The 27,388-nt window shown below is 33.8% G+C and overlaps 1 protein-coding gene across 1 annotated transcript; it reads right to left on the minus strand.

Annotated features, from left to right (window-relative positions):
- Positions 1 to 8,944: 8,944 nt before the first annotated feature.
- LOC139859350 (cyclin-D5-3-like) lies at positions 8,945 to 12,193 on the minus strand. The gene is made up of 6 exons (XM_071848142.1): positions 11,900 to 12,193; positions 11,720 to 11,806; positions 10,970 to 11,258; positions 10,748 to 10,881; positions 9,282 to 9,520; positions 8,945 to 9,071 (listed from the first exon to the last, which is right to left on the minus strand). Exons 1-6 carry the CDS (start codon positions 12,131 to 12,133, stop codon positions 8,945 to 8,947), a joined length of 1,110 nt encoding a protein of 369 aa, XP_071704243.1. The 5' UTR covers positions 12,134 to 12,193.
- Between the last annotated feature and the right edge of the window lie 15,195 nt (positions 12,194 to 27,388).

Genomic DNA, 27,388 nt, shown 5'->3' on the forward strand with positions numbered 1-27,388 from the left:
CCAGTTATTAGTTCATAGTAATTGAACTATGAACACCAGATTCTCAATTAAATAATAAATAAGAATTATTAGTGCAAGAATTGAGAGAACACGATAATGAAAATATAAAATTGATAATGTTGATCGTGCAAAAGATACAAGTTCAAAGCAAACCACACGACCCTATTTATACAGAAAAACACCAAATCTAAAGATGTGGTTTCCAAAACAACTTAGCTATAAATAAGGTAAAGATAAACTTAAAAACTAAACTAATATGCAAATAACTCTAAAGTTAATCTTCTGGAGATAAAAACCGAATCAAAACAAATCTTCTTAAACTTTAAACATATCTCCAGAATATTCCTTAGCTTAGGCATCAAGAAATCTCAAACCGTTGACTTCAGTAAACACCAAAGTCTGCAACTTCAGACTCTAATTCTCCAGATTCTAGCATGCTTTTGACTCATCAGATAATGTCACAAAAGGTAACTTGATTATGCAAGTATGCCACAAAAGATAAAAGGTAACTTGATTATGCAAGTATGCCACAAAAGATAATGTCAAATTGTCCACTAAACACCATAACCATTAATTTTTTCAATAATGGCCTAAACCCATTTGGAAAAGTTGAGCAACTTGATCAATAAATTCCAAAATCAAGTTGAGCAAGTTCGGCTACTTGAGTTTAAGTTGGGCACTAATATTTTAACACTCCCTTTAGTGCAAACTCCCGATCAAAAATTCCCAACGCCTCTCGAAATTCCATGAACTTGACTTTCATTAGAGCTTTAGTAAAGATGTCGGCTACTTGATCATTTGTCCTTACATTTGCTAGCTCGATTTCCCCGCTAAGAACCTTTTCACGAATGAAATGATATCTCATTCCTATATGCTTAGTACGAGCATGAAAAACAGGATTCGAAGCAAGTTTGATTGCACTTACGTTGTCACATTTCAGTTTGATCTACTTGTTCAAGTACGTCACCAATCAATCTTCTTAGCCAAGTAAACTCTTTTAGCTCCTTTTCACAATCTTTCTCTTACTTGAGGTTTGGTTCTATCGAAGTAATCACGTGTCTTGACTCCCCCATGTTGGAATGCTCCAAGATACCCCTTGCACAACCCTTGTTAGAGATTAAAAATCCATCTTCTATCTTACTGATAATGCTAAAAACGAACATATATTTCATAGCATTATCCTTCAAGAAAGACAAGCTTTTAGTTGCAATTGTTCTATTTTCAAGTGATTATCATTTAAATAATAAAATGTGAAGACAAAAGACAGATTCGACGATTTGAAGATGCAAATGACCAAAAAGCTAAAAAGTACAAAGTACAATCCTAGTGGTTCAATTTATTGATGAGAAACGTCTAAAAATGACAAGAGTACAAGCCGCAAAATGCAAAGTACAAGATATTAAATTATACGAAAAGGCGTTCGAAAATCCGGAACCGAGACATGAACCAACTATCAACGTGCGACTCAACGGAGCTAAAATTACAAATCAACTATGCATATAAATATAATATAATATATAATTAATTATGTAAATTATATATATATATATATATATATATATATATATATATATATATATAAAATAAATAAACGTCGGCAAGCTAGGAGCCAAAATCTGAGTGAGCTGGATATGGAAGCTCCGCAGTCGCGGAGCATACCAGGACCCAAATCCCACTATAAAAGGACATGCAATTCGACGATCATATTACACCATTTCTTTCTTTCTTCCTTCTGTAAAGGTATATATATATATATATATATATATATATATATATATATATATATATATATATATATATTTATATTTTAATTATAATTATAATTTTAATATTAAGTTAATAATAATAATAAGGTTATAGTAGCGAATGTTTTAAGGTTTGTAAGTCGAAACTCTGTCCGTGTAACACTACGTGATTAATACTCATTGTAAGTTATGTTCAACCTTTTTAAATTAATGTCTCGTAGATAAGTTATTATTATGCTTATTTAAGCTGAAGTAATCGTGATGTTAGACTAAATATTAAGACGGGGTTATTAGGCTTTGGACCATAATTGGAGTTTGAACAAAAGACCGACACTTGTGGAAATTGGACTATGGGCTATTAATGGGCTTTATATTAATTAAATGATATCTCGTTGATTTAATATAGAGATTTATAATTTGACGTATTTATATTTAACCACATACGCTTGACTGGGTACGGTGGGAGGAATATTTATAAATACTATTAATTATTCATTTGACCGGACACGGAAATGGATTAATAGTCAATGGACTCATTAAAACAGGGGTGGATTACATTCAAGGGTAATTGGTGCAATTGTTAACCAAGTATTAAAACCTTGGATTACACGCAGTCGATAACATGGTGTATTTATTAAACAAAGTATTAAGACCTTGTTACAGTTTAAGTCCCCAATTAGTTGGAATATTTGACTTCGGGTATAAGGGTAATTTGACGAAGACTTTCGCATTTTATAATTATGACCGATGGACTATTATGGATAAAACCAGATGGACATATCGAATAATCCAGGATAAAGGACAATTAACCCTTGGTAATAAATTAAAATCAACACGTCAAACATCATGATTACGAAAGTTTAAATAAGCATAATTCATTTATTTTATATCTCATCGCACTTTTATTTATCGTCATTTTATTTATTGTACTTTTATTTTATCGCATTTTTATTTATCGTCATTTACTTTACGCTTTAAATTAAGTTATATTTATATTTAATATTTTACATTAGGTTTTAATTGTGATTTAAGTCTTAAAATCGATAAACCGGTCCTTAAACGGTAAAACCCCCTTTATATATATATATATATATATATATATATATATATATATATATATATATATATATATATATATATATATATATATATATATATATATATATTTATTTATTTATTTATACAAATATAGTTTAAAATAAATATAGCGTTAAACTTAGCCAGCTCCCTGTAGAACGAACCGGACTTACTAAAAACTACACTTTTCTACGATTAGGTACACTGCCTATAAGTGTTGTAGCAAGGTTTAGGTATATCCATTCAATAAATAAATAAATAACTTGTGTAAATTGTATCGTATTTAATAGTATTTCATAGTAAAATATAATCTATTTCATACTACCCCTCGCACACATCACTTACCGGTTTCCACCCCTAGAAAACAACCAATCTCCCCCAGATTCTTCATTTTACAATGACTCGAAAGATCATCACTAAACCGAGCCTTGAACCTATTAATGGTTCCATATGAGTTCTTCTTCAAGAGGTTAGGCCACTTACAAGTAACCGGATTATTTGCTTCCGGCTTCTTATCAACCTCCCATGTTTCAATCTTCTCCAATGCACCATTCTCTTCTTGCATTGCTATTCTCAAATCCGGAGAATCTTTGGCATCCTTGTAACTTGTCGGTTCCTCAGAAACGCCACCTAAAGAAAAACATGTAAATACCTTGTTGATATCCATCTCATCATCATTGAGATGCTCGGGTTGTCTTTCCTCCTTTGTTGATTTCTTCTCCTCCAGTTTGTCACTTACTTCTTCATTTTCAACTCCATTTTCAGCATCATAACTCCTTGATTCTGAAATTTGTGTAAGTCTTCACCATGAGAAGTTCCAACCGAATCATCAACTTAGATAGAAAGACAATGCTCTCAACTTTCATCAACACTTAAACCTTTCTTTTCTTCCGAGAAAAGAACATTACTAACAACTTCCTTATTACAAAGGATGGTTTCATCACTGGTCATACAATGAGAGCTACTCGAATCAAAATCCCATTGATTCAGTCTTCCTAACCGTGTCAATGGTAAAACATTGTTCCCATTTCACTTCATCATCGTTGCTTGTGCAAGCCACGTTTGCTTTTGTGACTTTAGAACGATAAAATCTCTTAATATGACCAACCTTTCCACATTTGTAACATGTTGGAGGTTTCCTTCCTTTGTATTCACTTTCATCATCACTTGACGACTCTTTCTCCTCTTCATTCTTCTTGCGGAATGAATCTCCCTTGTCGTCTTTGTTTGATGAAATTTTCTTCGTGTTCTTTCCTTTCGAGAACAATACCGCATCATTTTCAAATCCTTTAGCCATTTGCTTGGCCAAAGCTTCTTGATTAGAGAGTAAATTCTCCAATTCTTCAACCGAAGGTTGAGTAGCCCACCCCTGAATAGAGGTTATGAACGGGACATACTCTTTCTTCAAATCACGAATTAGATATCTTCGCAAACGAGCTTCACTAATTTTCTCGTTGGCATCAATCTCTGATATTTCAGAACAGAGATTTTTGACCCGTAAGAAATATTCGAAAACAGTCATACCTTCTTGTCTTAAGATTGCTAACTCGTTTTCCAAGAATTATAACCTTGCGGTGTTTTTCTTAGAAAAAATTTTCTCAAGAGTATCCCGTATTTCTTTTGGAGAAGTAATATCACGAACGTGTTCTATGAACTTTTTGCTAATTGAAGTTCTTAATGCAAAGAGAGCCTTTCCACACCTTACCTTCCATTTTCTTCTTGACTCTACATTCTCTAGAGTTTCTACGAAAATTATGGCATCACCTCCGGCCACAAGTTCCCATAGATCATGACCTTGAAGAAAATCCTCCATACACATCTTCCAATACTTGTAGTTGTTGCCTACAAGTTTCTCCATTCCATTGACCATACCACCATTGTTTCCATTTGTGCCTTCCATTTTTGATAGCAAGATAACTAGTTTGGAACTTTGAGTAAACTTTGAGTAGTTGCACACAAGAGTTTAACTTAGAACCAAGCTCTAGATACCACAAAACAACAAGTTATTTGCTATGAATAAAAGGTTAAGGAAATAATATGAACAAGAATATGAAAAACTAAATGTGTTGGATTGATTTCAAAAGGTTACAATCAAATCCTTATATAGAGGATTAAAGCAAAACATAATCATAACATACCAACAACTAGACCCACTAGTAAAGCTAGATGACAACTAGCATACATGTGAACACACTAACAACTAGACATAATGAAACAAGATAAAAGGCAACTTGATTATGCAAGTATGTCACAAAAAATAATGTCAAGTTATCCATTAAACACCTTAACCATTAATATGGTCAATAATGACCTAAACCCATTTGAATAAGTTGAGAAACTTAATTAATAAATTTCAAAATTAAGTTAAACAAGTTGAGCTACTTGATTTTGAGTTGTGTACTAATATTTTAAAAGATGTGAGTTTGTAAAGTAATTTAGTACGGAGTAAAAAATTTGTATGGATAGAATTTCTCGTATTAAAAAAAAAATAAAAAATGGGAGAGGGTTCTTGGTAGGGAGTAGGGAGTACATCCTGCCAGAGTAGTCTAATACCGCACAATCAAGGTTTGACTGGTCAACCCATATCCTCGCTTGTCTTCTCTTGTTTTTGAGATTGATGAGTTAGGTTGTGGAATCTCATCAACACTGCTAAATGCTAAATGCAATGCCATAGGGATTTTCAAATAAAAAAAGTATCGAAAAGAATGTATTTGATTTATCTAGTCAACACCAAAATGACATGCAGAAGGACCAATAATGTGGTGATATCTGACATTTCGATTTATACGTGCCAAGTATGCTTCATATGTGTCATTTATATTTTATTTTCGTAAATAACTTAGATTTATAGAAAAACAACTTATTGTTGTAGATGAAGATTATATCTGATGATGTTGAGAATCAAACATTCTCTTAGTGCCACGATAACCCCGATTGATATCGAAACTATTATTAATGGTGATGAGATGATCAGAGTTTTTTTTGTGAAATATAGTAGTAACGTGACAAATGTGCTGGAAAAATAGTAAATATTACGTGGAGAGGGGGGATAGAGTGTGATATGAAAGTAAGTCACACTCTTTAACAAATCTTATTCCTTAAATTGCTATCTTGAAACTGTTTGGTCCATAAATTTCTTTAACAAATCTTATTCCTTAAATTGCTATCTTGAAACTGTTTGGTCCATAAATTTATAAAACCCGTCATACATTTCGTGAAGCCTTTAACCACTGCAAGAAAAATGAGCATGTAGGACATCCGTAAGTGTCCTAAAATGTGATTTCTTGAGACCTTTCACTTTGAAAGGACCTCAGAACCGACGTCTACTATAAGACGTTCCTATAAAGTAAAACATGTCCTAAAACTCAAATAAGATTATGAAACCTTTGTTAGAGTCACGTGAATATCATGAAAAGAGTCCTTATAGATTGACATATTATGACGCTTTATAATATTTTTAGACACACAAAAGGGTCTTTAAAAAAATGTATATGACATTAAATATGTATTGTTAATTATGAATAGATTAGATACTAATACAGTATCTTACATTTTTCATCGGAGACCAATTTTGACTTATTTTAACTTGACATGAATCTGATAAAGTCACTATCATTTTCAGTGATTTTTACATCAACATCAACTCTTTCACTTCCCTCTCACTTACTCTCACTTAATAAGTGAAAGATATCGATTACGTTAAATATGCCTTGCGTAGCTGCAGTCGATGTTTTAAACGGCGAGGAAGATGAAGATGGTACTGAAGTCGGGTAAAGGTTGGAAGTGTTGAGAATGCTTCAGTTTTGGAAAAATAACAAGAAGGCAGGACGTTGTCTCCGCTACAGTTTCTGAGCATATTACTCCTTTGATTGTTCCTGTATCGGTACATGGTGTTCCTCTGGGTGATGATCATGGATACGTAGATGTTTTAGTTTCTAACAGTTCATTAGATGATGGTCTACCTTCTAGATTTATTGTTGAGTCGGTTAATGTTGAGAAAGTTGTTGATCCCAAGACATCGAAAGTCAGAAAAAGAAAACAGAAGGGGAAAGAATCAAACGTCGGGTTGTCATTAAAAGATGAAGAAATAACGTTTTGTTTGGATGCTAACAAAATAAGTATTTCAAAAGATATTGATGTGGAAGTTATTAATGCGGGTTTCTCAATTTCTCCTAAAAAGGTTTTTTTTTTTTTTTTTTTTTTCAAGATATGGTGGATCGGGGGGGGGGGGGGGGGGGGGGGGGGGATTCCACCATGCGAGGGTGTTCGTATTAAAAGTAGCTCGTCGAACATTATTACCAATCAATTCCCGTTGCACAGTGGCAAAGACGCTCATATTGATAAGCTTGAGGGGATGACATCACGTCCGGATAAACGGAATGGTAAGGGTGCATCCTATTCCTAGTCACGTTTCTGTTTTTAGTTGTATGCGTTATAGGTATATTGTGATTGATTTTTGTCTTGTATTGTTTTATTGGTTTGCATTTCGTTATTAGTTCGTTTGTCATGGATGATGTTATGGCCGTTAGAGTTTTGGGCTCGGATAGAGTTAACTAATTTTAGGTTTGTTCTTGATTGTTTACTCCTTTCGAGCCTTAATAGTCGTCGGTTTTGTTGTATCGGGTTTTTGGATCCATCATTTATTGACGAAGGCATCCTAATTTTAATAATCGGCTCTATTTTTGAGTCGACAACAAGCGTCGATTTATTGGCGTCTTGACTGCCGTTTAGAGTCTAAATTGAATTCCACGCAGGATTTAATAACCATTGAAATTTGATTGTACCATTTTCATGGCGTCTCCATTTTATTTTTATTTTACTAGTGTTTTTTAAAAATTTCCTACTTATTGGCCCGAAGTCCACTAGGAAGCAATCTCTTTATCCGTCGAATAGAGAGAAGGGGGTGACTTTCTCTACTTTTGAGAATGTTTCACTTTGTGCGGATGAATGACTTGTTTTTATTCTCTGAAAGGGGAATGATCTTCTACATCCCACCTCCTTCATACACCACTCATGTGGTATTGGGTTTTGTTGTTGTTGTTGTTGTTGTATCTTAACTTTAATAGTAATCGTTATTTTAGCAATTAAATAAAAAAATAAGTGAAAGATATGAAGAGTAAATGAAGTGATAAGAAGTGGCTTTAACATATCTATGGTTTTAGATTAAAATCTCCAATTAAACATTTCAATGTATTTGACATGAAGTGTAATTTTTGTGACTTTAAAACCATAAGTTAGTAGGAAATGTTGAAATATAAGTGTTATTCACTAAAATGCCAAGAAAAAGTTTACCCCCTAAAGCGTAAAAAGGTAGGAAGAAGGGGAAAAGTAAGTAAGAAAAAGGTAAAGGGATTTAAAAAAACTATGCAATATTCGTAACATACGGAGTACTATAATATTTGTAACAGTTGATCAAGGAAAAAAACGATGTCGTATTATACGTAAACTAAATTGTTCATTTAGGTATATTTGATTTTTGTATTGAGTTCTCATTGACCAGATAAGAGTGTTTTAAATGAATACACTAAGCAGTAATCATCAATATAATACGGAGTAACTTGAATATTTTAAAATTAGAGTTGTAGTTAGGAATCTAATATGGTTATGAGACGTCTCAATTTTAAATCTTAATACCACGGAGTATTTATTATACTCCATTTCGGATGGCTAGTGACACGGTAAAAATGATTACGAAATAACCTTGTCATGCATTTGCTAAATAAAATGTATTTGTCCGTCAAACATTTAATATGACTTATTTGGAATTTAAAGGAATATATATATATATATATATATATATATATATATATATATATATATATATATATATATATATATATATATATATATATATATATATATATATATATATATGAAAGATTAAAAGTGTTTACAAGGTGCAAAAATGATTAAAGAATAGTATACTTTAATTTGGTCAAAAAAGGAAAAGTACCTTTTTTACAAGTTATAATTTTTAATCTTCAATGTGGTCATTTTATTTCTTTTTTAAATGTCAACTCTACTCAACAAACCCACAAATTATATTCAATTGAAAAAATATAAAATTCTAAAGAACCAAAATAAACCCGATACACAAAATAAATCGGATCCGTTTCCTAGGTTCACTGATTTGGCTTGTCTTCCTCTTCACCAAATGTAAGCCTCTTCCTTTTTGTGCCAATCGATGGATTGTTTACCAAATCGTGTTTCGAGATGTTCACTTTTACTGGTTGGAGCTCCAACACTCGACTATAACAAGTATACACAAACATCGTGCTTCGAGGAAATACCCCGACCCAAACATCTAATATCGGGAAATTAATTTGGCAAGCAACGGAATGGGTATGTTCGTACTATTTGTGGAAGAATAGGAACAACAAGGTTTTTCGGGATAAAAGTTGGAGCACTCCTATTGCGCTTAACGAGATCCAAGTCAAATCTTTCGAGTGGATTTCAAACCGATTACATGGAAGGAAACTCGATTGGTTAACTTGGCTTAGCAATCCATGTGTGTATCTAAACATCTTGTAATTCGATTTAGCTTTGTATTTCGGGATTGGGTTTGATAGCCTCACAAGCCCAAAATGTGTATCACTTAATGTATGGTACTTGTCATGCCATACTTGAACTTTGTAATTTGTTTGTGAGCTAATAATATCTTGCTTTTCAAAAAAAAAATAACAAGTATACACATCCTCCTATTCAACCATTATATATAAAATATATATACCATGTTAACTAAACAACTAAAAGCTTATTAACTTAGTATAATGCTTTTTTAAACCATATCATTATCAATTTAGCCTCGTGGTTGAGGCTTTGAGTTACTTTGAACGGTCTCAATTTCAAATAACATTAAAAGCATATTTTAAAGTAGTCAGGAAAAAATGTAAGAAATAGTCACGAAATATCCGAATACGAAACATACATCTGGCATGGGCGATTCTATGCTATACTCTGTGTGATATCAAAACACCACTAGTTTGAAATTTTTTATTATAAAGTATTCTTCAGATTGTAAAAGTCACAACTAAATTAAATTATAGGACTCCATATATTATTGAATTTATAGGTTTTTTTAGGTAAACAATCACTGTACTTTTCAAATTATATAAAACACTACTATTTTAACTATAGGACCTCGTATGTTTTTAAAATTTATAGTTTCTTTCTTCAGTTAAACAATCACTGAATAGCATTCAAATATAATTAGTACTGCAAAAAAATTCGGGATCTCACTGAGCTTTAATTCTGAAATCGCCACTAACATCTAAATTAAAATAATTCCCTTCATCGGATAGTGTAAACGTGATTTCTTTTTTTTTTATCCGTATACCCATTTAAAATCCTTATTCAGGACTAGAATTTATCCTTATTCAGGACTAGAATTTTAATCATTGATTACGGGAGTTTTAAGCATAATATTAAAAAGTTACTGGAATTTCGAACTAAAATTCTTAATCTGGTTCGTACAAGTTTTACACGAGGCCTATGCATAAAACTAGCGTGTGAATATTTATCTTTAAAAAGAGAAAACTATTTTAGCCATGTACAGCACACGTTTTTTAAAAAATAAAAAATACGGAGTATTCGTTACGGATTCATAAAAAGTCACGATAACTATATATTTCATCAATTTAATTTAGTAAACGTATAAAATATGTAACCACATACTTTCTAGATAATTTTTTATGGTCCCTACCAATAATATCCAAAATTACCGAGGCATCAGCCTGAGTGGTACCAGCTCCTTTGGGGCGGGCCCGTGTTCACCGCTCATTGAAGTGGCGCAGGTTCGAATCCGGGGGGAGTTTTACCAGATTTAATTCCTGCAAGGGGATTCGATCCCGGGTTTCTTCCTTGCGTGTGTGCGTGACTAACCATCTAACCGCCGTCCAAAAAAAAAAAAAACAGCAGTGACTCACATGATTTAAAAGCAGATTCAACCAAGTAGTCTTCAGTTTAATCTCCAGAGATTCTTTAGTCAAATTTTGATCCAACACAGTCAATGTTACTGCCATTGCTACTGTTGATGAAGTATACCTCATAATCTTCATATCTACAAAATTATTCAACAACAAAATAGAATCATACATATGTAAAACAAATAACCAAAAATTAATAAATAAATATATTCACGTAATTACCTTTTGTTGCCGCAAAAAGAATTTGTGTTATTAGAGATGTAAAATGTTTCTTATTTTCTTCAAAAAAACATTGAATAAAGGATTGAATGAAGTGAAAAGGAGTGATGTAATGTAGTCTCCAGTTCAAAGTAGACAAAACTAAAAGCTCCATTCTTTGAATCTGATTATTATCAAAATTGTACCCTCCGATCAAAAACGCCGATAATGGCTGCGGTTCACGTTCTTCCATTTTTGTCGCTAACGATAAACAAGCAACCGATAGCAATCTAATCGCCCAATGCTTATCCCTCTTCAAATGAAACAGATAAAAACTTCACATCCAAACATGTATTTTTCTAGCTACGTTAACGTGCATTAAAATATTGTATCTAACAGTTATATATTGATATAATAACGTGACATATGTTAAATCGTACAATACTTTATACACCTTAACGAGTCGTTAAAAAATCCAAACATATAAGTAAAATTCACATTTTCATAAATGATCGTTTATTGACGACTGAATTAATTTGCTCTGTTTTTTCTTATTTTGCTAACGACAACATTTAGAGCTATCGTTAACATGCATTATATGATTGTTCATGGGTTACCGGTCATTTCTAACTGACAGTTATGAATATGTACAATAAAATAACGCATGTTAACGACAACCGCTTTCGTTAGCAAAATCTTTTTTTTTTCTTTTTTTTTTTTAATTTACAATTTAATCTCGGTTTAACTGTTTTTTAGTGGTTGGCGGTTGCTTACAGCGATAAGTCCTTTTGACATGAACCGATCAATGTACATTACGGATAAGTAAGCAGTTTGAACTCGTAATTTCAGAAACGACATCGTCTGCAAATTAATCAAATTAAATCAATCGATTAAAAATTAGTATTTTAACAAAAAGAAAATTAATTAAGTTAATGAAAAAAGTATTTAACAAACATTGATTATCCATTGGATTGCTTCCGATCGAGCGGTTATTATCCAATCATCAACATCCGATTGAACGGGCGTACGATCGTTCTCCATTTCAAGTAAGAATCGAACATCATGTTCGAGATGAATCTGCGATTGATGTTCAATTACCTCATCTTCATCAGCATCATCTTCAGGTACTGTTTCTAGAGAGAGAAACCTAGAGGGAGAAAACGTCGATTGAGAGCTTGAAAGCGCCATTAATGTTATTTTCGTACAACTTACTTTTTCTTCTGACAGGAATCGAGGAATAATTTGTGATATCTTGACCGGTCAATACGGCGGTAAATGATAATGTTGCGTAATGAAACGGAAATATGTAGAGATTGTGTCGGTGGCGTTAGGGTGCAGGTGGCGGCGGAGATGGTGGTGGTGGTGATGAGGTGGTTGGTGGACAGACGGTTTTAATTTGGGTGGCAGTCAAACAGAGGGTTTTAATGTTATACGTTAATGTTATGGAATCCAACTGAGAGACTCACATATACATTTTCTGAAAAAAATTATATAGATTAACATTTTATAATTTTGTTAACCATAACCAGGAATGGCAATGGATCGGATATAGATCGGGTGAGGTCGTATCCATATCCATATTCATTTATTTTTTTTTACTTTTCATCCATCTATATCCATATCCGTCGGGTGAAGCGGGTTAATGGATAAATATCCATATCCGTTTTTTATTTTTAACAATTATAAGCGGTGGTTCACTATATACGATCAAAAGTAATATTTTTAATAGTTTATGCGACCGAAAGTTACATTTTACTAATCTATATAACAAATATTCAATAGATAACCTATTAAACGTGTAAAGATATCGACATGTAAGTTGCTTACTTTTAGTTACATGGAATCACATTTGAACCACCAAAGTACGATAAATACATTTGATTATTTAAACAAAACAAAATATAAGAAGAAAGTTATATTTTTAGAGAAAATATAAAGAAAGATGAATATGAATATAATTATTGAAATATCACTACATAAATGATACTAATTTGAGTGATAAATTTATATATTTAGTTATTTCGAGTGAAAGCGGGTTCATCTATGAATGAATTTATTTCATCCACATCCATATCCATATCCATTTAAATCGTCCATATCCACGAATAATCGGGTGGATATCCACTGGATCGGGTATCCATTGCCATCCCTAACCAGACCCTCTAAAATTGTAGGACAATGACACGCTTTAAGACATTGTACAATTTAATAAACGACGTAATATATTTGACTATAAAACATCATATGCCCATATACAATACCTTAATGCATGTTGACGACAACTTTTAGGTTGTCATTAGCAAAATCCAAAATTTTATACAGTATTATTTTTTAACTTTTTTTTTTACTCTAGTTATATACTCGAAAGTTGAATCTTAGATGTTCCCACACTTACGGGGCGAATGCAATCACCGGGAGAGATGTGGCATTTATGCGAGATAAATGTTCTGCAACCTCACAAGCAAAATCGTAGCACGCACACCGAATTTGCACACGCCTTGTGCGTGTGTGTTCATGCGAACATCAGCCTGTTAATAGTGTGAGTACTAGTACAATTCGTTTGCATCCAGTTATCGCACCACCGGCTACATATGCGAACAACTCTGTTTCTCTTACTATCGAGATTATGACAAAATACAATACTAGTTTAATACCCGCGAATTCGCGGGATAAAAAAATAAATATTTTTATAATTGAACAATGTGATCAATTGATTTCATAAGGAGGTTACGAATAATAATTTATATTTATATATAAGGATCAATATTATGGAAGATTTTAAATTTCAAAAAATCTCAATATTTCAAAGGTTACCAACTCAATCCCATAATCTTTGCCATGACATCCTCACTAACTAAAGATTCACACAATACTTTTAACATATCAAACAACTTTTTATCAATGATTTCTAACCTTGATCACTGTCAAACATATAAGTCAACAGTATGTAAATTACATATTGAAATCGAAGATTATTAAAACATCATGTAACCTTCACTGAAAATGCCATAAGAAGCATAAAAACATACACTGGTGTAAAGGGACTGAATCAAATTATACATAAGAAATCTAATTACTTAATACTCCCTTTTACAAATTATTTGTTAGGAACTCATCTCGAAAATGAAGTCTCATAACTACAACAACACGTGATTTTTAAACCAATAGCTCATTCATCTTGCGAAAACAAATTAGTCAATCTAGGAGGCTTCGTGAATGTTACATCAGGTAATCACATTTTTTAGTAGCAAATAGATAAATTTCAGCAGACAACACAGTTTGTATATCTGCTTCTTTTGCTTTTATACTTTCCAATTTTTGCAAATTGTACTGACATAACAAAATGCCAACATAATGACATAATTAAATGCCACCATGTTGACATATTCCACTGCCACAAGGTTCATTAATGCAAGAGCAAAATCATAGTCAACACTAAGGTTATATTCTTGTCCTTATAGCATAATAAATTTGAACATATGCTATAATTTAGTTTCACATTTACCACACCCCATATACGTATTAGGAGTATATATGAAATGTCCCGTTCTTATTGACTAAAAACGTTCCATATTAATTGATTTCGTTGCGAGGTTTTGACCTCTATATGAGACGTTTTTCAAAGACTGCATTCATTTTAAAATAAACCATAACCTTTATTTCATCAATAAAGGTTTAAAAAGCTTTACGTAGATTATCAAATAATGATAATCTAAAATATCATGTCTACACACGACCATTACATAATGGTTTACAATACAAATATGTTACAACAAAATAAGTTTCTTGAATGCAGTTTTTACACAATATCATACAAGCATGGACTCCAAATCTCGTCCTTATTTAAGTATGCGACAGCGGAAGCTCTTAATAATCACCTGAGAATAAACATGCTTAAAACGTCAACAAAAATGTTGGTGAGTTATAGGTTTAGCCTATATATATCAAATCATAATAATAGACCACAAGATTTCATATTTCAATACACATCCCATACATAGAGATAAAAATCATTCATATGGTGAACACCTGGTAACCGACAATAACAAGATGCATATATAAGAATATCCCCATCATTCCGGGACACCCTTCGGATATGATATAAATTTCGAAGTACTAAAGCATCCGGTACTTTGGATGGGGTTTGTTAGGCCCAATAGATCTATCTTTAGGATTCGCGTCAATTAGGGTGTCTGTTCCCTAATTCTTAGATTACCAGACTTAATAAAAAGGGGCATATTCGATTTCGATAATTCAACCATAGAATGTAGTTTCACGTACTTGTGTCTATTTTGTAAATCATTTATAAAACCTGCATGTATTCTCATCCCAAAAATATTAGATTTTAAAAGTGGGACTATAACTCACTTTCACAGATTTTTACTTCGTCGGGAAGTAAGACTTGGCCACTGGTTGATTCACGAACCTATAACAATATATACATATATATCAAAGTATGTTCAAAATATATTTACAACACTTTTAATATATTTTGATGTTTTAAGTTTATTAAGTCAGCTGTCCTCGTTAGTAACCTACAACTAGTTGTCCACAGTTAGATGTACAGAAATAAATCGATAAATATTATCTTGAATCAATCCACGACCCAGTGTATACGTATCTCAGTATTGATCACAACTCAAACTATATATATTTTGGAATCAACCTCAACCCTGTATAGCTAACTCCAACATTCACATATAGAGTGTCTATGGTTGTTCCGAAATATATATAGATGTGTCAACATGATAGGTCGAAACATTGTATACGTGTCTATGGTATCTCAAGATTACATAATATATAATACAAGTTGATTAAGTTATGGTTGTAATAGATTTGTTACCAATTTTCACGTAGCTAAAATGAGAAAAATTATCCAATCTTGTTTTACCCATAACTTCTTCATTTTAAATCCGTTTTGAGTGAATCAAATTGCTATGGTTTCATATTGAACTCTATTTTATGAATCTAAACAAAAAAAGTATAGGTTTCTAGTCGGAAAAATAAGTTACAAGTCGTTTTTGTAAAGGTAGTCATTTCAGTCGAAAGAACGACGTCTAGATGACCATTTTAGAAAACATACTTCCACTTTGAGTTTAACCATAATTTTTGGATATAGTTTCATGTTCATAATAAAAATCATTTTCTCAGAATAACAACTTTTAAATCAAAGTTTATCATAGTTTTTAATTAACTAACCCAAAACAGCCCGCGGTGTTACTACGACGGCGTAAATCCGGTTTTACGGTGTTTTTCGTGTTTCCAGGTTTTAAATCATTAAGTTAGCATATCATATAGATATAGAACATGTGTTTAGTTGATTTTAAAAGTCAAGTTAGAAGGATTAACTTTTGTTTGCGAACAAGTTTAGAATTAACTAAACTATGTTCTAGTGATTACAAGTTTAAACCTTCGAATAAGATAGCTTTATATGTATGAATCGAATGATGTTATGAACATCATTACTACCTTAAGTTCCTTGGATGAACCTACTGGAAAAGAGAAAAATGGATCTAGCTTCAATGGATCCTTGGATGGCTCAAAGTTCTTGAAGCAAAATCATGACACGAAAACAAGTTCAAGTAAGATCATCACTTGAAATAAGATTGTTATAGTTATAGAAATTGAACCAAAGTTTGAATATGATTATTACCTTGTATTAGAATGATAACCTACTGTAAGAAACAAAGATTTCTTGAGGTTGGATGATCACCTTACAAGATTGGAAGTGAGCTAGCAAACTTGAAAGTATTCTTGATTTTATGAAACTAGAACTTTTGGAATTTATGAAGAACACTTAGAACTTGAAGATAGAACTTGAGAGAGTTCAATTAGATGAAGAAAATTGAAGAATGAAAGTGTTTGTAGGTGTTTTTGGTCGTTGGTGTATGGATTGGATATAAAGGATATGTAATTTTGTTTTCATGTAAATAAGTCATGAATGATTACTCATATTTTTGTAATCTTATGAGATATTTCATGCTAGTTGCCAAATGATGGTTCCCACATGTGTTAGGTGACTCACATGGGCTGCTAAGAGCTGATCATTGGAGTGTATATACCAATAGTACATACATCTAAAAGCTGTGTATTGTACGAGTACGAATACGGGTGCATACGAGTAGAATTGTTGATGAAACTGAACGAGAATGTAATTGTAAGCATTTTTGTTAAGTAGAAGTATTTTGATAAGTGTATTGAAGTCTTTCAAAAGTGTATAAATACATATTAAAACACTACATGTATATACATTTTAACTGAGTCGTTAAGTCATCGTTAGTCGTTACATGTAAGTGTTGTTTTGAAACCTTTAGGTTAACGATCTTGTTAAATGTTGTTAACCCAATGTTTATAATATCAAAAGAGATTTTAAATTATTATATTATCATGATATTATGATGTACGAATATCTCTTAATATGATATATATACATTAAATGTCGTTACAACGATAAACGTTACATATATGTCTCGTTTCAAAATCATTAAGTTAGTAGTCTTGTTTTTACATATGTAGTTCATTGTTAATATAATTAATGATATGTTTACTTATCATAATATCATGTTAACTATATATATAACCATATATATGTCATCATATAGTTTTTTTTACAAGTTTTAACGTTCGTGAATCACCGGTCAACTTGGGTGGTCAATTGTCTATATGAAACATATTTCAATTAATCAAGTCTTAAAAAGTTTGATTGCTTAACATGTTGGAAACATTTAATCATGTAAATATCAATCTCAATTAATATATATAAACATGGAAAAGTTTGGGTCACTACAATATAACTAAATTTGACAAAATTACCTGGAAAGAATTGGCTTATTGGATACTTCTGAAGAAGGCTCAATTGAAACTGGTGGGAGCACACATATTCCAATTACGTAGTTGGCATACATTAGCTCAAGTTTTGAAAGTCAATCTTCATTCAGATCACATCTTCAAGTGGTGTCTGACTTCCAGCTACAACCTCACAAATTTACTTTAACAATGGATCATTAGTACCTGCAAGTAATAAGTGAATGTGGTTATGACACCTCTTGACAAACAAAGCCAAAGAAAATACATGAACTAATGAAGAAACTAACCATCATTAGTCAGCCTTATAGATTTGTACTAACAAATATGGTGAACGATGATGAATATGAATAGAGATGCTCATCCCAGGATAATAACCAACCTTCTGACCACATGTTGCCCACAAAAAAAGTGGACATTTTTGTGATGACCCGAAAATTTTTGACTTATTTAAACCAATTCTCTATACGATTTATTATTTTAACACACTAAACAAAGTCTGTTAGATTGAGTCTCAAAATTTTAGAACTGTTTCATATATACAATTACCTTTGATTACTCTCGATGATTCATGAACAATTATATGTATGTATATATATATGTACAAGTAAAAACGACTTTCCTACAGTAAAACCCTATTTGCTACAGTAAAAATTACTTTGCTACAGTAAAACACAATTTGCTACAGTAAAACACTATTTGCTACAGTGAAACCGTATTTTGCTACATTGCTACAGTGAAAACGAGTTTGCTACATTGATTTGCTACAGTGAAACACTATTTGTTGCAGTAAACACTATTTGCTACAGTAAACACTATTTGCTACAGTACACACTATTTGCTACAGTACGCACTATTTGATGTCGACGAACTAGCAAACAAAAACAGAAAGGCGGCCATGCGATCGCATGGCAAAAACACTGAAAACTCATGCGATCGCATGAGCTACAGTAAATCGATAAGTACTATAAAAAGTCAGTTTTGCTCGACGATATTTTTCATAAATATATCTGTAACTTAAATTTTAATTTATAATTATAATTATAATTTAAGTTTAATAATAATAAAGTATATTCGAGGGTGTTTTAATTCGGGTTTCAAACCGCTTTAAGCTAAGGAAATATTGGGTATTGTTCGGGGTATTGTTCTTGAATCCAAGGCCAACCATACAGTCGTCTACCATCATTACGTCTACGCAATTTGCCAACAATATTGAGTCTCAATATTGAACTGTGAGTTATAGATCCCTTTTTTTTAAATACTTTAAATACTTTTGGGCTGAGAATACATGCAATTTATTTTAAACGCGATAAAACACAAGTACATACTAAATTCTACACTGAGTTAAACCGGAAATCCCTTAGCTTTGGTAACTAGTAGCTGCCAGTACATAGGATATGGACTGGTGGGCGCGAATAATTGTATATGGATCCATAGGGCTTGACATCCCCGTCCGAGCTAGAGCGCTAGCCTTTTAACGGACGTATGTTATTTGAGTTTAAGACACGTTGGTTTGCGTGTATTAAAACGAATGGGGTAATTATCACTATAGCGTTAAGTTTTGTTACCAGGGTGCTCTGTTACGTAGAATCTATTGATAAACTTTTGATGAAATCTTGTGGTCTATCTTTATACATGTTTATGACTCGAGCAATTAAACCTATAACTCACCAACATTCGTGTTGACTTTTTAGCATGTTTTATTCTCAGGTCCTTAGAATGCTTCCGCTGTGATGTGCTTGTTGCCTGCATGGAGTCTCTTATGCTTTGTACAAAGTTTATTGCATTCAAAATAAAACTGCGTTGTGTAATAAATAATTGGACTGTGATGTCAACCTGTAAATTAAAGACTTATGTATTTCGGGGTTTTGCTTATACCTAAGCACTTGCCCACATGTTTATAACTTTCTATGTTTAGAAAGTCACTTATTTTAATGAATGCAATATTTTATCAAAACGTATCATATAGAGGTCAAAACCTCACTGTGGAATCAATGATTAACGTGCCGCGTCAATAGCGATTTTGACGGGTCGTTACAATTTTACATCACAAGGTTATACAGAGATGACATATACATCCATTTATACCTTTTTAAAATAAACAAACCGAAGATGCTATTTTTAGCATACCATTTCACCACTACTTCCATCAGTCATGTGCTAGCCAGATTCACCATTGAATTCTATGTCGGTAACCTCCTACATTTGATAAATACATAATTCCGAACCAGGAACTTCTGCTAAACAATTTAAAAAACCTTCGCCAACCTATTATTAAAAACGAATTTGAACAATGTATACATGTTTTATGTGATCATAAGAAACGCCGAACATGTTAAAACATTAAAGCAAACATCCTAGTATTTTTGAATACGTAAAGACAGACCTGAGAATTTTGCGTTCACAATTTAAGTACAACAGTTATAAACTTTAATCAAACACATAGAAAGATCAATAAGCTTAACCCTTGCAGACCCTCAACATACTATAACATATGATCGGCGGCAGATAATAGGTTCTTGATATAACATTCACATCTCATAAGTTCATCTAATTCCACTTGACGCCACATTCAGAACAATTTTCCCACTCAGGAAGATATAAGATATAAATTATGAAGAATTAAAGTAAGATCAACCAACAAGAGTTGATTAATAATGTTAGTCAATTCAAGGACAGTAGCAGTTACAGTTGCTATCGTTGTGGTAATTGATTGTGAGTTTAATGATAATTGAAATAATTTTGTAACTGATACTATAATTCGGGGATACCATTTGCAAATTAACCGTTACCACAAGTCAAAATTAGTTGCAATACTCTAAAATAATTATGTGAAAAATGGTTGAATGATATTTCAGAATCAATTACATTCGTCGGTGACCATAAATTATAACTAACATAAATCTTATAGTAACACTTCTAACAATTAAATCAGATATATGAACCATTTTACTAAATATTTATTTGGTTATGGAGTGAGAATGTGAGATAATCGTAGACGGTTTTAATCTAACTTCTCCGTATTTTAGATGGGAAGTCAATTTAGGGCATAATTGGAACAGAAATAAACTCTAATATGAGAGAGACAATTCTTAATACATATAAACGTGGACCATCAGATTTGTTTAAAATATTCCTATCGTAGGGCTGAAATTTAATTTTGAAAGAATCTTTTTTTTCATCTTAACTAATCTAGACTCTGCTTTAATATATAGAGAAGATTAGAAAATGTATTATGTTGTATAAATTATTTTTTTTAAAAGCTGTTTTGATCAATTATTCTAATATTTATTTATTGGTTTGTTACATTTGTAAGCAAAAAAAATTCTTGATTAACAAATAAGTTGGTTGCTTAACACATCGAGAGCTGTGGAGTGTGTGTTATGTAAAGAAGAGTCTAATTCGCATAATCACTTGTTTTTTGAGCGCACAGATTTACGAGTCAAGTATAGAGTTGTACGTAGCAGAAGGTTCGCATGCATTTAAGTGGGAAGTGGAATATCGAGGAGGAGATAATTCCTAGAGCAGGGAGGAATATTCCTCGTTTCATGGAGGCGAAACTTGTCTTTGCGGTCTCAGTTTACTATAGATGGCAAGAAATGAATAGCTGTCTCTTTAATAAGAAGCCTAGGACGGAGATGCAAGTGTTTAAAGCTCTCCAACGTACGGCTTAAGCTATGTCAAACCAGTGCAAGTTCAGGAACTGAAGCAAGATTGGAAGTTCCAGATCACGTACTAGTCGTTCATGTTAGTTCTATTGTTTACCTTGTCTTTGTTTAGCTACGTTCTAGTTTGGTTGTAGATCTTATATCCCCGTCTGATATTATGTTCGTGATTCGCTTTTGTCCCTCATTATATATTTTTGGTTTTAAAATATTTGCCGGAGTAGTTCTCTCTACCCGAAAAAAAATAATGTGGTTGCCTTAATTTAAATATTAATTGTTATAAATACTAATAAGTTAAATGAAATTAATCGTGATACATGAATGAAATGAAACTAATCGTGAAATTACAATAATTATGATCAATTTCATTTCATTCATTTATGTTTTGCGAGACTCGTAACTATTTAAGAAAGACGAATATGTCTTGGTCAATTTAATAAATTAAACTATCGTACTTGTGTGCACAAGATCCAAAAACAACTCAAATGTGGACACTAACATGTTTTTTAGTTTTATCAAACCTTGATTATGTGATCACCGTAGGTCGACTTATGTTTTGATTTACCAATTTCTTAGCCAATGGTTGATGTCCAAATATGCATCGTATTTTATTTTAATCTTAGTTTTGATTTAGTTTAAAATTAAATTAAATTAAATTAAAATGAGTGATCCAGTAACACTAATTCATTATGGTTTCATCTGTCTCATGTGATGCATTTGTGAAGTGTCGAATCTAAATTAATTCAGATTCTTAGCTGTTAGATTATTATATACATGACTCGAGGGCATCATATTTGTTCTTTATTTCATCTGGCTTTATAAAAAGAAAAGCAAATGTGTATTCTAATTAAACATATGTATGCTTTAATTACGTATTTAGGAATAGAATTTAATGTATATAGTCTAATAACATTAAACTAGTGAAATGACCCGTGGAATCATGGGTTTATCTTAACGAAACTTTAATAATATGTTTTAGGTATTAAGTGAACGTAAATGCTAAAGTTATTTAGTTTAATGACCCATGGAACCACAGAGTCGGACTAAGAAACTCGTCAGGTGAACATTTCATCAAACACCTAAAATGCATATTAAACAATCAACATCCAATCATAAGATATAATATTGGTTGTCATTTTATTTTAAAAGTGTAAATTAAAATATAAATTTAGAATTGATTTCCTTCTGCCTAGCTTTTATACATTCTCGTACTCAATTAAAAATAATTAATTAAAATAATTCAAAATTATTTAATTTTAATAATTAAAATAATTATTAATAAAATTTAATAATAAGATTTAATTAATAAGATTTAATTTTAATTCAAAATTATTTAGATTAATGACATCACCCACCATGTTTAGATATTTTTTCTTTTTCTTTTTAATTTTTTCTTAACAAAGGAATTAGCCTAATAATGACATCATCATTATAGGATTTTAATATTAACTATAGAAGATTTAAAATTCAAATCACATTTACTTGAGATGATCTCTGACGAAATGTATGAATTTGTGTCTTGAAAATTAATTGTACGTGTTAGATAATTGTAATCAGATAATTACCTATAGCGTAACGTGATTTGATAACTTATGTTTGGATTCAATTATGTCGTTCGATATTGTAACAAATAGATAATTATTAAAGTCACGACTTATTTTTGACTGCGCAAAAAGAAAATTATTCAAGTGGAATCTTAATATTTTTGTCGAATAAGCCCACACCTGGTAAATGGATCTGGTAGGATTAAGAATCAAACGAAGTTGGGTCGAAAAAGGTCACAGGTTAAAACGGGTAAGCTTTAGAATAGGTTGAATGGCTTCGGTCGAGACCCGAGTCGGGTTGGGTCTGTTTGGGTTCGAGAACCATTTATCATCTTAAAGTTTTAGGTCTAGTTGGGTCGAACCCTTTTTCAGTTTTTAGTTTTTTTATAGAATGACAATTTTGACATCGAATGCTCTCATTTGTCACCTACGTACGCTATGAGGAAACTCTTCACACACCATCGCTGCATTGGGTACCCGGTGTGCTTTGAATTAAACCGAGTGGCTTGAGGGATACACCTTTATCACCACAACAGAATCCTTGAGAAAACCACCCCTGGATTCGAACATGTGCCAACTAGGACTCAAATCTAACTCAGAGCTTATACCACTTAGACGATGGCTAAGTGGTTTCAGTTTTTTAGTTTCACATTTCGTAATTTAATTTCAAGTTTATGTTGCAATTTAATTTTCTCGTTTAAGTTTCACGTTTCAGTTTTCAGTTTCGCATTTTAGTTTTCATACCCGCTTCTAACTATTTAGATTCTAATGATACCGCAACCCGCATGCGCAAGTCATATGTATGCGGGCACCCACTAGTGTGCGTATGCGTGTACTCATGTGCGTTATGCGGATTCGTATCTAATGCATTTGTTCCCGGTACAGCGATTACTTGGCTATCAAGTAAATATCTTTTCCATAATTACATCCGTGATTCGAGGGAGTTCGTTATGGAAAGGATTGCCATTATCTCGGATGGTTCTAGAATTAGGGTTTGCCTATATATACAAACCCTAACTATCATTCTAAACACAATCACCTTACGTAATCATCATCTAATACACGTCTTACGTAACCAACATTGCCGAGCATCTTCCAAAGGTTAACAGGTTAGTTTCTTGATTAACTAGTACCTACGACCTTATTTGGGGCCTTCTAATCGACGATCGTCATTAAAGGTGTACTTAATCACTTGGCCACCCCGCCGACATCATCATGTCGGCCAGGGTTATTCACGGTAGCCGGACCGGAGAGCCTTGTTCTAAGATCCTTAAACGTCACTTTACGCGTTGAACATGCATATTACTTCTATGGTTAAAATATGCATGATCAAGTGATGCTTTCATTGAGAGCTGAACTAATTCAAGACATGTTTATTTGTTTTTTCTTTTAAAGTTTTGAATTATAAGGCTTATTGTTCACAAAAATTTTTGAAGTTTTTCTTTAACAGTATCATGACTTCCGGGGAATCATCGGAACGTACTCAAACAGATAATCAAAACACGCCGTCTGGTAATCAGCAGACGCAAGCTATGACTACGGGGGCGGGATACGCGCCATATCTTCCACCTGTATCCGGCGAGCCTTTTCAGAGGTATAAGCCGATATATCCAGATGAGATTACACCGCCAAGGGCAAACTCGCCAGTTACCACTACGCGGTTGGATTTTTCCGCGGTGGATCCAAGGGTCATCTTGGTAGGCACTTGCGGTGAAACAGTAGGCCCGCACGTGGTATGCTGCGGCCAGGTACCTATTTATAGTACCACGGTTTCAATCCCTCTGCAGACGCAGAGTGTTCAGCAGAATTCATCGTTTACACCGTTGCAACCTTGGCAACCATCGCGTCCAACTTTGCAGTTTTTGACTCCTGCGGATGCGCAGGCATTACTTAATAGTTGGGGGTTCGGTGTCATTCCGGATGCCAATTCTCATTGGACGCCGATAACCGCAGAGCAGCAAAGCACTGCGCATACGGTTGGGCTTATAGCGGCATATCCTCAGGTATCGCAGGCATCTGCGCCACAGGTTTCGGCACCTTTTCAGCTACCCGTATACTCTGCACCGGTTAGCCTGCCCTCTTTTCCAACGCATCAGCCTTGGTTGTATCCGCAGATGCCAGGGCAGCCCTGGCAAAATATTCAGGGGCAGGCGAATCTCGCAAGCCAATTTATGCAGGCGGAACCTCCTGACATGGTCCACCTATTTTCACAACCTGATTTTGTTCAGGATATGATGAGGCGTTTCTTCGCAGGGCTCAAAGGTGACCCTGTTAAACCACCTTTTGAGCTACCAACTACTTTTGATAAGTTTCCTCCGCATATAACTGCATATCCGTTTCCATCTGCGCCAAAGATACCTCATACGTTGGGTACTTACAATGGCTTAACTGATCCAGATGACTTCTTACAGCGTTTTGAAGGCGCAATGCGCACTCAAGGTTGGGTGGATCCGGTTGCGTGTCAGATATTTCCAATGACACTGCAGGGTATTGCTCGTAAATGGTTAATAAACTACCGTCGGGTAGTATAGCCGGGTTTATGGATCTGCGGACGAAATTCTTGCTGCAATATTAGAATCAGAGGCCACGCAAACGCACTCATATCGAATGTCATGATATTGTGCAGAAATCCAAGGAATCTTTGGGTGAATTTCTCACAAGATATACTAATGAGTGTCTGAGCATACCAGATCTCAAGCCAGAGCAACAGATTTCCGGACTCATACATGGTATAAACTCAGAACGTCATCCAACACTGGTAATGCGTCTGCGCCATACGGTCCCAACAACTTATGCTGAAGCGCTTAATGAATGCCATGACTATATGCGGAGTGGCGAAGATAATGATATTCCAACAGCTAGTTCACGCAACGAGAGGAAAGACGATGATGATCATTCGCGTGATCAAAATCGTGGCAACAACTTTCGCGGAAGGTATCCTAGCGGTGGTCCTATCAGGAATGATAAAGGAAAATCAAGTGGAAATTATCGAAACAATAATCAGCGCGGCATCAATAATCAGAACTATGCGCTGCTTAAAAGTTTGTCTAAAACGCCAAAAGAAATTTTGGCAACCGAACCAGTATGCGCGACCTTTGCGGTTCCAACTCCGCTTACAGAATTTGGTAAGCGGGATAAAACAAAGTATTGCGAATTCCATGATGATTACGGGCATGACACTAATCGATGCAAAAACTTGATGGAAAGAGTACTTGAAGCACTGCGCGCAGGTAAATTGGATCACCTGAAGCCACCTAAGAAGGACAAGGGAAAATCCGCAGAGGAAGGGTCGAAGGCTAAAACTTTTGCATGGCAAAAGGTCGATAAAACAAAAAAACGCCGACTTAACCATTAATATGGTCGACGCAGAGAAAGTTAGCCAGCGGAGAAAGTACAATGATCACCATGACTGGGAACTTCTCCCGATCGCATTTCCTCCTGTAATGTCCATCGACGCAGTTAACGAGCCCATTATCATCAAGTGTCGCATCCCTACTTGCGGTGTACAAATTAAACGCATGCATGTTGACACCGGGAGTGGTGTCGACATTATGTACGAGCATTGCTATCGTTTTCTCCCTGCAGAAGTCAAAACACAGCTACGCCAGTCTGATATTACGTTATCTGGGTTCTCTGGAGAAAGCACATAGCCGCTAGGCCGGATAGAGCTAATGATAGAACTCGCAGATGATAATAATCCGCAGTTGGTCAGACATGAGTTAGTTGACTTTTATGTGGTTCGTTCAACTTCGCGGTACAACACGCTGCTTGGGAGAAATTTCATACGGCGTTTTAACATTATACCGTCGGTGATGCATGGTTTGATTAAGTTTCCTACGAAAGGAGGGATTGCCACAATTGCGTCACATCAAACAATCGAGTTGTGTGGTTCTGTTGTGCCTGTAAACATTCCCAGCATGGGAGAACAACTCGCAAGTAGTACGGTTATAGCAAACCGTTTACATCCGGATAAGCGGATTAAAATCGGCGCAGGCTTGTCAGCCGAAACAAAGGCCAAATTGCAAGAAATATTGACCGCCAACACAGATGTTTTCGCGTGGCGTGAATCAGACATGACAGGGGTACCGCGAGACATTGCGGAACATAAATTGAATGTTAACCCATCACTCACGCCCGTTAGACAAAAGAAGCGGCATATGGCTCTTGAGCGCAGTGATTGGTTATGCGCAGAAGTAGATAATCTTGTCAAAGCAAACATCATGCGGGAGGTGCGGTATCAGACATGGGTTGCTAATCCTATGTTAGTCAAAAAGGCTGATGGTAATTGGCGGATGTGTGTTGATTTTAAAGACATTAATAAAGCGTGTCCTAAGGCCAACTACCCTCTCCCGGAAATAGACTGAAAGGTGGAATCACTGTCAGGGTTCCGGTACAAGTGTTTTCTGGATGCGTACAAGGGTTATCACCAA

This window comes from Rutidosis leptorrhynchoides, chromosome 7 (assembly GCF_046630445.1).
Source record: "Rutidosis leptorrhynchoides isolate AG116_Rl617_1_P2 chromosome 7, CSIRO_AGI_Rlap_v1, whole genome shotgun sequence".
NCBI classification, from domain to species: domain Eukaryota; kingdom Viridiplantae; phylum Streptophyta; class Magnoliopsida; order Asterales; family Asteraceae; genus Rutidosis; species Rutidosis leptorrhynchoides.

Bases quoted from the DNA above. Each gene is read 5' to 3' on its own strand.
- LOC139859350 (XM_071848142.1), bottom strand. From the start codon at position 12,133: ATGGCGCTTTCAAGCTCTCAATCGACGTTTTCTCCCTCTAGGTTTCTC. The intron at 11,259-11,719 runs GTAAGCAACCGC...TTTCATTTGAAG, and splicing joins TGTCAAAAGGACTTATCGCT to AGGGATAAGCATTGGGCGAT. The intron at 9,072-9,281 runs GTTTGAAATCCA...TACTTGTTATAG, and splicing joins AGTTTCCTTCCATGTAATCG to TCGAGTGTTGGAGCTCCAAC.